General features: G+C 46.6%; 1 protein-coding gene across 4 annotated transcripts in view; it reads left to right on the top strand.

The window, feature by feature from the left end:
• LOC102142596 (calcium-binding protein 5) overlaps positions 1-13473 on the top strand; it is a 77368-nt gene that overhangs the window by 22504 nt on the left and 41391 nt on the right. For all 4 annotated transcript variants that reach the window (XM_045380873.3, XM_045380872.3, XM_045380874.2 and 1 more), the window contains exons 10-12: positions 2865-2921; positions 7719-7772; positions 10324-10431. In XM_045380873.3, coding sequence (XP_045236808.2) covers positions 2865-2921; positions 7719-7772; positions 10324-10431 — 219 coding nt within the window. The remainder of the gene's footprint in view (positions 1-2864; positions 2922-7718; positions 7773-10323; positions 10432-13473) is intronic.

The raw sequence follows: 13473 nt of genomic DNA, 5'->3' as shown, positions 1-13473 counted from the left end.
TTTTTTTTTTTTTTTTTTTTGAGACAGAGTTTGGCTCTTGTTGCCCAGGCTGGAGTGCAATGGCATGATCTCAGCTCACCCCGCAACCTCTGCCTCACGAGTTCAAGCGATTCTCCTATCTCAGCCTCCCGAGTAGCTGGGATTACAGGCACTTGCCACCAAGCCCAGCTAATTTTGTATTTTTAGTAGAGACGGGGTTTCTCCATGTTGGTCAGGCTGGTCTCGAACTCCCGACCTCAGGTGATCTGCCCAACTTGGCCTCCCAAAATGCTGGGATCACAGGCGTGAGCCACCGCACCTGGCTGTGCACCAAGGTCTTATCAGGTGGAAGGGTTGGAGCCACTTCAGCTCCCCTGCCAGGTCAGCCGGAATGCCATCCACCTCTCAGACACACTCGTGATCCAGTGCTCTAGCTATTCAGATCAGACGGGCACCTCTTTTCATCTGTAGGAATGTTGGTGTTCCAAGTAGAGAGGAATTGTGAATCTGTCTCTTGTGCAAGCCTAAACCTAGAGGGTGCTCCTCCTGCGGGGATGCCGTCACCCTGATGTGTTCCAGAAAGACTGTCGACAGTTGCACCCATGCTGAGCTCCCACGGGAGAAGCCCCAGCTGTGCCTGTGGCAATGGAAGAGAGAGGAAAGATATCCCCTTCTCCAAGACCCTTCGCTCACACCAGGGCTGTCTGATGGTTGGGTTAGAGCTGTGGACTTTCCCTGCTAAGCCCAGCACTAAAACTGTGCCCCTGCTGAAAGAAACTTCCCACCAGCAGAAAGATCTGATTTTCAAGGCCTGCTGTCCAGATTCTTTTGTCCCGTGGGGTGTTCCCTTGACATGGTGCACTCCCCATTCCCGTAGGATAGGAGTCACTGGGCACCAGACTACAGTGAGTGTTGTTCCTCTGGGTCTAGCCACCCAGTGAAGCTCCCACACTTCAGGCTGGTTCTGGGGAACGTCTGCAAGGAATCCGATAATGTCACCTGTCCTCGAGACTCCCAGCAGTGGGTAGCAGCACCAGCTCTAATGGGGGTGGCAGGAGAGAGGCACAGGCTCTGTGAGATTCCTGTTATAGGTAGCCTTAGTATATTGGCTTCCTTGAATGCTAGTTACGGTGGTAATGAACGGATCACGTGGACAGACTCAGGACCTCCTGGTTAGCCAGAGTGGTGCACGCAGTGGTGACAGCTGAGGACATACAGCCGTTTTCTCCTTCCTGGGGGCAGTGTTATCCTACCAGGAGATGCTGTCATGGACTGTGTTGGTTGGCCTCCACCCAGCAGGTGGAGCACCAGCTGCAGGAGTAGCAGTGGGGATGTTCACTTGCCCTATGTTGCCCAGGGTGGCTACTCTTATTTCTCAGGCAATGGGCAGAGCCATAGAGTTCCCCAAAGTTTCTATCCTTTGTATTAAGCCACCAGGACGGGGGTGGCAGGGCAAAGCCAGGTGTGGGCCGGATCAGGCAGTTTTGTGCTCTAACTCTCCCTGTGCGGGGCAAGCAGCAATCCCTGTTGGGTATCGGGGGCGCAGTTGGTTTCCAGGCCAGTGTGCTGATAATTCAGAGAGGAGTCTTTCTGCCTCTGCTGCACAGAAGAGTTTGTGCAGGGAGCGGGGAGTGGCAGGTGGCAGTAAGCCCCACGCAGATCCCACACACTTGGCAAGGCAGATCTCCTCCCACCCTGTTCCACTGGCAGCGGCGAGCTAAGGTCCAGGCAGCCTGCGCTCAGAACTTGCAAATGCCTCCAAGTCATAAGCTTTCCCTGCAGAGATAGCAGAGATAGCAACCACTGCTTTTAGGCCATACCCCTCCCCATCTATCCCACCCAGCCATGTGCCAGCATCCTGCATACACGTGACTGCAGCTTGCTTTTCGCTTACCCCATGCCCCAATCCCAGCCCTGGCCAAGGAAGTTCATCTGCACCCACAGTTATCTAGTGAAACCCAGTTGCAGTCTTCTTTCAACCTGCCACCACCCCCTAAACTTTTTGGCTGACCACTGCAGGGTGCCCTGTGAGGAACAGTAAGTAATGGCTTCCCTAGGTCCATACTGGGATCTGGGAGTACACGCAGGGTTCTTCCCGCAGCTCCTACTTATATTCCATGAACCTCCCCAAGTCATATCCTGCACTGAATAGGGTTAAGGCCTTGCCCCAAAGACTGGACTTTCAGGCTCCCTGGTGTGGTGGGCGCATGTATCCCGCAGTCTTTCCCCGTCTCACACCCCGGGGACTCGCAGCCCTTCACTTGAGTCACAGTATAGGCTGCAGCCCGTCAGTTCCTTCAAAGGGACGGTGGATTCCTTCAGATTTCCTGTCCAATTCCTGAATCACTTCTTGAAAAAAAAAAAGTTCACAGTGTGAATCTCTACACAGTGTTTTGTCCTTCCAAGTGGGAGGGGTATGCCAGCAATGCCTCTCATCCAACATGTTTACTGTCCTGCTCTTTTGTAGAAGGAGAGCAAGGACTTTCCAGAAGTGCCCCCAGCAATGTGCATGGGCCAGAGCTTGATCTTCCCCTAGCTGCAAGGGAGGCTGGGAAATATTTGCCCTTCCTGCCTGTGGGCTGAGAAATGTTGGCATGGAAGGGAGCTTGAAATGGGCCTTGGAGTAGCCAGTCTACAGTGTCTGGCTGGCTCCACCCATAGAAGGTTCATGAGGACAAATCTATCTTGTTTACTGCTCTATTCCAGCAGCCAAAAGAGTGCTGGGTGCCCACTAATTGCTTCATACATATTTATGGAATGGAAGAATGATCTTTCTTCCTGCTACAGATCCCTGCAGTGCTTTATACCAGTCTGCTGGTGCTTTGAATATCAAGCATGACAGTCACATGATGGAGAATGTTTGAATTTTATTACTATTTTCTTAGGAGATGTATGGAGAAGGACTGTTGCAAATGCTAAATACATTGGACGCCGTATTTTTGGTGAGTATTTGTGGAATAGCAAGGTCAAAGCCTAGAGATATTTTATGCAAGGAGATTCACAGTACTTTTCCTACTCATGGCAGAAGAGAGACCTGTATGTAATTGTTCTAGCAACTGCATTTCCTGACATTTATTCTCATGTAACTGGGCAGCCAGGATGACCACAGAGTGGATGAGAGTACAGACCCCCTTGGAAGGAATGTTGCTTTGGTACATGTGAGCTTTGTGACCTCTGAAAAGTTCCTTAACCTCTCTGTGCCTCAGTTTCTGCCTCTGTGCCATGCGGGTGATAATAATAGTAGTTATGATGAATGAGTTAATTCATCAAAAGCACACAGGACAGTGCCTTGCAGATAAAGGCACTCAGTAAACATTAGCAATCTGACTGGATGCAGTGGCTGACACCCATAATCCCAACACTTGGGAGGCTAAGGCGGGCAGATCACTTGAGGCCAGGATACAGTGGCTCACACCTATAATCCCAGCACTTTGGGAGGCTGAGGTGGGTGAATCACTTGAGGTCAGGAGTCTGAGACCAGCCTGGCCAACATGGTGAAACCCCATTTCTACTAAAAATACAAAAATTAACCAGGCGTGGTGGTGCATACCTGTAGTCCCAGTTAGTCGGGTGGCTGAGGCAGGAGAATTGCTTGAACCTGGGAGGCAGGGGTTGCAGTGAGCCGAGATCGCATCACTATGCACTAGGCTGGGCAACAGATCGAGACTGTGTCTCAAAAAAAAAAAAAAAAAGAAAGAAAGAAAAAAAGAAAAAGAAAAAAAAGCAGACAAAATTTATTGACTATTCAAAAATCTGAAAAAGATGAAGCAGAAGCTTGACCTAACCGACACGTATCAGGACTCAGCTTTCTATCACATTTTCAGCACATGTGGAAAAATTGAATTTTGATTTGATCTCAAGTAAAAATGTATAACATGTACAATATTTTAATTATAGGGATTAACTCTGCTACTATTAGGTAATAATATTTTAAAATATTATATTAAGTTTTTTTGTTTTTTTGAATTTTTACTTCAATAGCTTTTGGGGGTACAAGTGGTTTCTGTTACATGATGAATTATGTAGTAGTAAATTCTGAGATTGTAGTCCACCCATCAGTGTATGTTTTAGAGTATGTTGCACTCAATATGTAGTTTTTTGGTTTTGTTTTTTGAGACAGTCTCGCTCTGTTGCCCAGGCTGAAGTGCAGTGGAGGGATCTCATCTCATTACAACCTCTGTATCTTGGGTTCAAGTGATTCTCCTGCCTCAGCCTCCCAAGTAGGTGGGACCACAGGCACGCACCACCATGCCTGGCTAATTTTTATATTTTTAGTAGAGATGGGGTTTTGCCGTGTTGGTCGGACTGGTCTCGAACTTCTGAGCTCAAGTAATCTGCCCGCCTCGGCCTCCCAAAGTGCTGGGATTACAGGCATGAGCCACCACGCCTGGCCCCAGTGTGTAGTTTTTTGTCCCCACCTCCCTGCCCTCCCCTTTCTGAATCTCTGAAGTCCATTATGCCACTCCGTATTGCCTTTGCATACCCATGGCTTAGCTCCCACTTGTAAGTGAGAACATGTGGTTTTGGTTTTACGTTCCTAAGTTACTTCACTTAGAATGATGGCCTCCATCCGAGTTGCTGCGAGGCGTTATTTTACTCTTTTTTATGGCTGAGTCATATTCCATGCTGTTTATATACCACATATTCTTCATCCACTCATTGGTCAATGGGCACTTAGGTGGATTCCATATCTTTCAATTGTGAATTGTGCTGTGATAAACATACATGGGCATGTGTCTTTTTTATTTTATTTTATTTTAATTGAGGCAGAGTCTTGCTCTGTCATCCAAGCTGGAATGCAGTGGTGCAATCTCACTGCAACCTCTAACTCACAGGTTCAAGTGATTCTCTTGCCTCAGCCTCCCAAGTAGCTGAGACTACAGGCATGCACCACCATGCCTAGCTAATTTTTGTATTTTTAGTAGAGATGGGCTTTCAATGTTGGCCAGGCTGGTCTTGAACTCCTGACCTCTAGTGATCTGCCCTTCTCGGCCTCCCAAAGTGTTGGGATTACAGGCGTGAGCCACTGCACCCAGCCCACAAGTGTCTTTTTCATGTAATGGCTGCCTTTTCTTTGGGTAGATACCCAGTAGTGGGATTCCTGGATCGAATGGTAGATCTACTTTTAGTTCTTTGAGGAATCTCCATACTGTTTTCCAAAGAGGTTGTACTAATTCACATCCCCACCAGCAGGGTATTAGTGTTCCATTTTCACCACATCCACACCAACATCTATTGGTTTATTTGAATTTTTATCAATAGCCATTCTTGTGGGAGTAAAATGGTATCTCATTGTGGCTTTAATTTGCATTTCTTTAATGATTAGTGATGCTGACCATTTTTTCATATGTTTCTTGGCCACTGGAATATCTTCTTTTGAGAAATGTCTATTCATATCGTTGGGATGCTTTTCGGTGGGATTATTTGTTTTCTTCTTGCTGATTTCTTTGAGTTCCTTATAGGTACTGTATAATAGTCTTTTGTGGATGGCTAGTTTGCAAATATTTGCTCCCATTCAGTGGGTTGTCTGTTTATTCTGATAATTATTTCCTTTGCTGTACAGAACGTATTTAATTTACTCAGGTCCCATATATTTATTTATTTTTGAGACAGTCTTACTCCGTCACCCAGGCTTCAGTGCAGCAGCACGATCTCAGCTCACTGCAATCTCCACCTCCCAGGCTCAAGCAATTCTCCTGCCTCAGCCTCCTGAGTAGCTGGGATTACAGGCATCCAACACCATACCTAGCCAATTTTTGTATTTTTAGTGGAGATGGGGTTTCATCATGTTGGTCTGGAACTCCTGACCTCAGGATCCACCCACTTGGGCCTCTCAAAGTGCTGGGATTACAGGCGTGAGCTACCATGCCTGTTCCCATACATCCATATGTTTACTTTTGTTTTTGTTGCATTTGCTTTTGGGCTCTTGATTGTGAACTCATTGCCTAAGTCAACATCTAGAAGAGTTTTTCTGATGTTATCTTCTATAATTTGTATGGCTTCTGGTCTCATATTTAAGTCTTTGATGCAAATTCACATTGAATTTGTGAGTTGATTTTTGTATAAGGTAAGAAATAAGGATCCAACTTCATTCTCCTACATGTGGCTTGCCAGTTATCCCTGCACCATTTGTTGAATAAGGTGTCCTTTCCTCCACTTCATATTTTTGTTTGCTTTGTCGAAGATCAGTTGGCTGTAAGTATTGGCTTTATTTCTGGGTTCTCTATTCTGTTCCATTGTTCTACATGCCTACTTTTATACCAGTACTATGCTGTCTTGGTAACTATAGGCTTGTAGTATAATTTGATTGGGTAATGTGATGCCTCCAGATTTGTTCTTTTTGCTTAGTCTTGCTTTGGCTATGCGGGCTCTTTTTTGGTTCATATGAGTTTTAGGATTGTGGCTGGGCATGGTAGCCACACATCTGTAACTTTGGGAGGCCAAGGTGGGTGGATCACCTGAGGTCAGGAGTTCAAGACCAGCCTGGCCAACATGGCGAAACCCTGTCTCTACTAAAAATACAAAAATTAGTCAGGCATGGTGCATGCACCTGTAATCCCAGTTATTCGGGAGGCTGAGGCAGGAGAATTGCTTGAACCTGGGAAGCAGAGGTTGCAGTGAACCGAAATCGGCCATTGCACTCCAGCCTGGGTGACAGAGCGAGACTATGTCTCAAAAAAAAAAAAAAAAAGAATTTTAGGATTTTTTGGTTCTGTGGAAAATGATAGCATTTTGATGGGAATTACATTGAATTTGTAGATTGCTTTTGGCAGTATGGTCATTTTCACAATATTGATTCTACCCATCCATGAGCATGGGATGTGTTTCCATTTGTTTGTGTCATCTATGATTTCTTTCAGCAGTGTTTTGTAGTTTTCCTTGTAGTGGTCTTTCACCTCCTTGGTTAGGTATATTCCTGAGTATTTTATTTTATTTTTTTTTGCAGTTGTTGTAAAAGGAGTTGAGCTCTTGATTTGAATCTCAGCTTGGTCATTGTTGGTGTACGTAGCAGTGCTACTGATTTGTGTACATTGATTTTGTATCCTGAAACTCTACTGAATTCATTCATTAGATCTAGGAGCTTTTTGGATGAGTCTTTAGGGTTTTCTAGGTGTACAATCATATCATCAGTGAACAGTAACAGTTTGACTTCCTCTTTACCAGTTTAGATGCCCTTCATTTCTTTCTCTTGTCTGATGGCTCTGACTAGGACTTCCAGTACTATGTTGAATACAAGTGGTAAAAGTGGGCATCCTTGTCTTGTTCCAGTTCTCAGGGGGAATGCTTTAAACTTTTCCCCATTCAGTGTAATGTTGGCTGTAGGGTTTGTCATAGATGGCTTTTATTACATTGAAGTATGTCTCTCGTATACTGATTTTGTTGAGGGTTTTAATCATAAAGGGATGCGGGATTTTGTGAAATGCTTCTGCATCTCCTATGATTTTTGTTTTTAATTCTGTTTCTGTGATGTATCACATTTGTTGACTTGCGTAAGTTAAGCCATCCTTGCATTACTGGTATGAAACACACTTGATCACATCATGGCAGATTTCAAGCTACCAACATGAGGTCACTGAGCACAGAGTTGGAAGATGGATACAAAATTAGCTCTCACAACAGACTACAATCCATGGCTGCCACTTCTACTAAAGAGATGTCCCTGCAGGTAATCTGTATTTTCTATAACTGGTGACTTTACTGTACAGTTAAACATTCCCCCTGCCTCTGTTCTTTTGCAGCCCCGTTACTGAGGCTGCAACAAAGTTTGCAAAGGGAACGTCCTGTCCTGGAAGGTAAGCATCCTACTTTGTCATGAATCCCTAATGATAGTGTAGACTGCACACTGGCTTGAAGCCAGCCATTGTCCTAAAAACTGTACGTGTCTGATTCATGTAGTGCTCCTTTGGGAATGGAGAGGAACATGGACTCTCACAGGTGCCCAAGGCCACGCAGCCAGGTGGAAGCAGGATCAGAGTTCAAACTGACACGCTGTAACCATATGCATGTAGGGTATATCTATGCACTGTAACCATGTGCATAGATATACCCTAGGTATGCCTAGGATCCAAGTGTCAGAAGCAGAAAATGGGAACAGCCTGAGGCAATTAGCAAATTGAGAGGAAAAATACTTCCCAAAACTACATGGGCTGAGAGTCTTGAAGGAGCCAGACTTGACCCATGGTGGGAGTATGGAGAACAAGAACAAAGTATCAGATGAATTCTGTATGGAGAAGTTAGATTATATTATGGAGGAGACTATATTTGTTCAGGAGAGGTTGTACTGCACAAAGAAACCACAAATTGCTATGACTTAAGGCACAAAGGGTTTATATTTTGCTCACCCAAAAAGCAATATGGGTTGAGTGTTCCTACAGGGTACCTTGGCTCCATGTGGGGACTTAGGCATCCAAGCTGCTTGCGTCTCTTTTTTCTTTCTTTTCTGTTTTTTTTTTTTTTTTTCTTTTTTTAAAGACAAAGTCTAGCTCTGTCGCCCAGGTTGGAGTGCAGTGGCACTATCTCAGCTCGCTGCAACCTCTGCCTCCCAGGTTCAAGATTTTCTCCTGCCCCAACCTCCCAAATAGCTGGGATTACAGGCACCTGCCATCACACCTGGCTAATTTTTGTATTTTTAGTAGAGACGAGTTTTCACTATGTTACCCGGGCTGCTCTCGAACTCCTGACCTCAAGTGATCTGCCTGCCTGGGCCTCTCAAAGTGCTGGGATTACAGGCATGAGCCACCACGCTGGGCCAAGCTGCTTGAATCTCATTGCTTCTCCTCTTGGCACAAGGTCTCCTTGTCTGTTCTATGAGAGGAGAGAGCTGGAGAGCCACAGAAGGCCTTTTGTAGCCAGGCCTGGAAGTAGCGGGCACCAGCTCCACACACCTCCTGTTGGCCAGGATCAGTCACATGACCCCAACCTAACTACAGCGGGGGCTGACAAAGGTGGTCTCCCTTCCATTTGTGGAAGATGCAACTGTGGTGAACACAGCAGGGTACTCTTGCTTTTTCACAGGCCAACAGTCAGGTATGGCGTGAAGGTAGGTCCTGAGCACAGCCCTGCATCCACTTCATGCCTCACTCCCTGTTTTAGTTGTGAAGGCTGCTAGAGCAAAGTGCCATACATAGGCTGGCTGGCTTACCCACTACAGAGATTTATTTCTCAGTTCTGGAGGCTGGAAGTCCAAGATCAGAGTATCAGTAGGGTTGGATTCCTGGGAACCCGCTTCTGGGTTGCAGAGAGCCAACTTCTTGCCACATGACACGCTTTAATATTGTTTTTTGACATCAGCATTCACCATATGCTGGTTATAGAAAAGTCTGGAAGGAGAATCTATCTCCAACCTACAAATGGCTAACGAACGTTATGGGATGGTAGGCTGGTGACTGTGCCACTGCACTCCAGCCTGGGCGACAGAGTGAGAACTTGTCTCAACAACAACAAAGAAATATCAACCCCAAGGTGATGGTATTAAGAGATGGGGCCTTTGGGAGGTGTTGAGAGCATGAGGGTAGAGCCCTCTTGATTCGGATTAATCCCTTATAAAAGAAGCCTCAGAGAGCTCACTCCAAGGAATGCGGTGAAGACTGAAGGGTAGAATTTATGCAAAATGCTCCAAGATAAGCCTGGCTTATCATAAGCTCAGCAAATGTGAGCAGAGCTATTATCAGTGTGTGTGTGAGAGAGAGAGAGTTGAGCATCATCTAATTCATGAGTATGGATGAAAATAAAAGGGGGGGTACCAGGCATGGTAGCTCAATGCCTGTAATCCCAGCACTTTGGGAGGCCGAGGCGGGTGGATCACTTGAGGTCAGGAGTTCGAGACCAGCCTGGCCAAAATGGTGAAACCTTGTCTGTACTAAAAATACAAAAATTAGCCGGGCCTGGTGGTGGTGCACGTCTATAGTCCGAGATACTCCAGAGGCTGAGCCAGGGGATTCGCTTGAAACTGGGAGGCAGAGGTTGCAGTGAGCTGAGATTACCCCATTGCACTCCAGCCTGGGCAATAGAGCAAGACTCTGTCTCAAATAAATAAATAAATAAATAAATAAATAAATAAATAAGAGAAGACTTTGCCTCAAACCCTGAATAAGATGAGCATGTAAAAGATGAGTAGAGGTGGAGGCAGAGGTGAAGGAGCTAGAATAAAGAGGCCAGAAAGTCAGAGAGAGCAAGGTAACATGGAGGTCAGCAGAAGGCAAGGGGAGAGAGGGTCACCTGGAGAAGGAGGTCACCTCGGGAGGAACTGCAGGGCATTACAGAAGGTGAGGCAGAACAGGGTCTGTGGTGTTCTCGGCAGGGTACTTAGACAGCATCTGAGACCACCTGGGTTTCTTGACGTAGATGAAGGCGGTGAGCCTAATTACAACTGGCTGACTGAGATGCTCGAGAATTGGACCAGGACCTCCCTGGAAAAGCAGGAGCAGCCCGATGAGGACCCCGAAAGTAAAGGTACCGTGTCTAGTGTAATAAGTGTCATCAACAGTAAGTGCCACCAACCTTCTCTCTCCTCTTGCTCTTCCCCACCCCTGTGGGCCAGTCCTGCAGGGGACATGACCCGATGTCCCGCTGGTACAGTTTGGATGCTTGCTCCCTTCCAAATCTCATGTTGAAATGTAATCCCCCAATGTAAATTAGTTCAACCATTGTAGAAGACAGTGTGGCAATTCCTCAAGGATCTAGATCCAGAAATACCATTTGACCCAGCCATCCCATTACTGGGTATATGCCCAAAGGAATAGAAATCGTTCTGTTAGAAAGATACAGGCACGTGTATGTTCACTGCAGCACTATTCACAATAGCAAAGACATGGAATCAACCCAAATGCCCATCAATGATAGACTGGATAAAGAAAATGTGGTACATATACACCATGGAATACTATGCAGCCAGAAAAAGGAACAAGATCATGTCCTTTGCAGGGACATGGGTGGAGCTGGAAGCCATTATCCTCAGCAAACCAATGCAGGAACAGAAAACCAAACACCACATGTTCTTACTTATAAGTGGGAGCTGAATGATGAGAACACATGAACACAGGGAGGGGAACAGCACACACTGGGGCCTGTTGGGTGGGGGTGGGAAGAAGAAGAGCACCAGGATAAATAGCTAATGCATGCAGGGCTTAATACCTAGGTGATGGGTTGATAGGTGCAGCAAACCACCATGGCACACGTTTACCTGTGTAACAAATCTGCACGTCCTGCACATGTATCCCAGAACTTAAAATTAAATTAAATTAAAAGAAAAAGAAACGTAATCCCCAGTGTTGGAGGTGGGGCCTGGTGGGAGGTGATTGGATCAGGGGGACGGATCCCTCCTGAATGGCTTAGCGTCATCCTCTTGGTGATTAGTGAGTGCTTGCTCTGAGTTTATGTGAGATACAGTTGTTTAGAAGTGTGTGGCACCGTCCCCCTCGCTCTCTTCTCCTCTTCCCGACAAGTGATGTACCTGCTCTCCCTTCACCTTCCATCATGATTGGAAGCTTCCTGAGGCCCCACCAGAAGCAGATGCCAGCACCATGCTTCCTATACAGCATCCAGAGCTGTGAGCCAATTAAACCTCTTTTCTTTATAAATTATCCAACCTTGGGTACTTCTTTATAGCAATGCAAGAATGGACTGATACGCCCACCCTCTATCCATCCACCCGGCCATCCATCCATTTAGGATGTCTTGAGTCATTAGCATGAAATAATAACTCTCCTAATAGCAGGCTGGGGGTAGGGGTGACAAAGGGGAAATGACAGACCAGGTGCCTGCCTGGAGGACTCACAGTCTAGAGGACGAGATGGAGAATAGACAGGTAAGTTCATCCTCGACTGGGCTAATTTCTATGGAGAGGGCTCGGTGCAGTGGCTCGCACCTGTAATCCCAGCACTTTGGGAGGCTGAGGCAGGAAGATCACTTGACCCCAGGAATTCAAGACCAGCTTGGGCAACATAGCAAGACCCCATCTCTACAAAAATTTTTTGTAAAAAATTAGCTGGGCATGGTAATGCGTTCCTGAGACAGGATTTGATGCTCCAGTCTGGGGGCAGAATTTCTTCTCTACAAACTGTTTTGCCCTTAAAGCCTTCAACTGAGTAGATGAGGCCCACCCACATCACTGAGAATAATCTTGAAGTCAACTAATTGTAGCCGTCAACCACATCTACAAAATACCTTCACAGCCACACCTAGGCTAGCATTTGATTAAATAACTGGTTACTGTGGCCTAGCCTAGATGACATGTTAAACCATCCTCCCAACATCCTAAGTGCTATAGGCAGACTCTTATTTATTCCTCATAAAACTACAAGGGATAGGCGTTACTCTCTTCCTGGTTTTACAGATGGGAACAGAGATGTTAAGTAACTTGCTCGGGGGCCCGGTGCAGTGGCTCATGCTCATAATCCTAGCACTTTGGGAGGCCAAGGTGGGTGGATCACCTGAGGTCAGGAGTTCGAGACCAGCCCGGCCAACATAGCAAAACCCCTTCTCTATTACAAATACAAAAAAAAAAAAATAGTTAGCCAGGCATAGTGGTGGGTGCCTGTAGTCCTAGCTACTCGGGAGACTGAGGCGGGAGAATCCCTTGAGCCCAGGAGGCGGAGGTTGCAGTGAGCTGAGATTGCACCACTGCACTCCAGTCTGAGACTCTGTCTCAAGAAAAAAATAAATAAATAAAAGTAACGTGCTCAGGGTCTCACAGCCTATGAGTGATGAAGTCAAATTCAAATCGGCATCTAGCTCAAGCACCCACCTCCCTACTAGCTTTGCTCTCTTACCGCTCTGCCCATGCTGTTCAGAGAGGATTGAGGCTGGAAAACCAGGAAGAAAGAAATCAGAGCGGGAGGCTGTGTTGCATCCTGGATGGAAAAGATACTGCATAAGGTCCTGGTAGCTGAGACTGGGAGGAGCAGAGACACTGAAAAGATGATCAGGAGGTGGAACTGGCAGGTCTTGGTGATACTCCGGTGTGAGGGTGAGGAAGAGGCAGAAGTCTGGGGTGATGACCTGATTTACGCCTCAGTGACTTGGCAGCCCCTTGGGCTGAGGACAGGAGCACAGGAAAATGTGCTGGGCACTTTAGAACAGCTCCTGGGGCCGGGCGCGGTGGCTCAAGCCTGTAATCCCAGCACTTTGGGAGGCCGAGGCGGGTGGATCACGAGGTCAGGAGATCGAGACTATCCTGGCTAACATGGTGAAACCCCGTCTCTACTAAAAATACAAAAAACTAGCCGGGCGTGGTGGCGGGCGCCTGTAGTCTCAGCTACTTGGGAGGCTGAGGCGGGAGAATGGCGTGAACCCGGGAGGCGGAGCTTGCAGTGAGCCGAGATCACGCCACTGCACTCCAGCCTGGGAGACACAGCAAGACTCCGTCTCAAAAAAAAAAAAAAAAAAAAAAAAAAAAAAAAAAGAACAGCTCCTGGAACATTCTGCATCGTCCTCCCCCATGAACCTAAAGAAAACAAGCTCATTTCTCCAGGCACACAGGTGATCATACAGTCA

Source organism: Macaca fascicularis, chromosome 19 (assembly GCF_037993035.2).
Source record: "Macaca fascicularis isolate 582-1 chromosome 19, T2T-MFA8v1.1".
Classification (NCBI taxonomy): Eukaryota; Metazoa; Chordata; class Mammalia; order Primates; family Cercopithecidae; genus Macaca; species Macaca fascicularis.
This window is presented reverse-complemented; position numbering and strand designations above follow the sequence as displayed.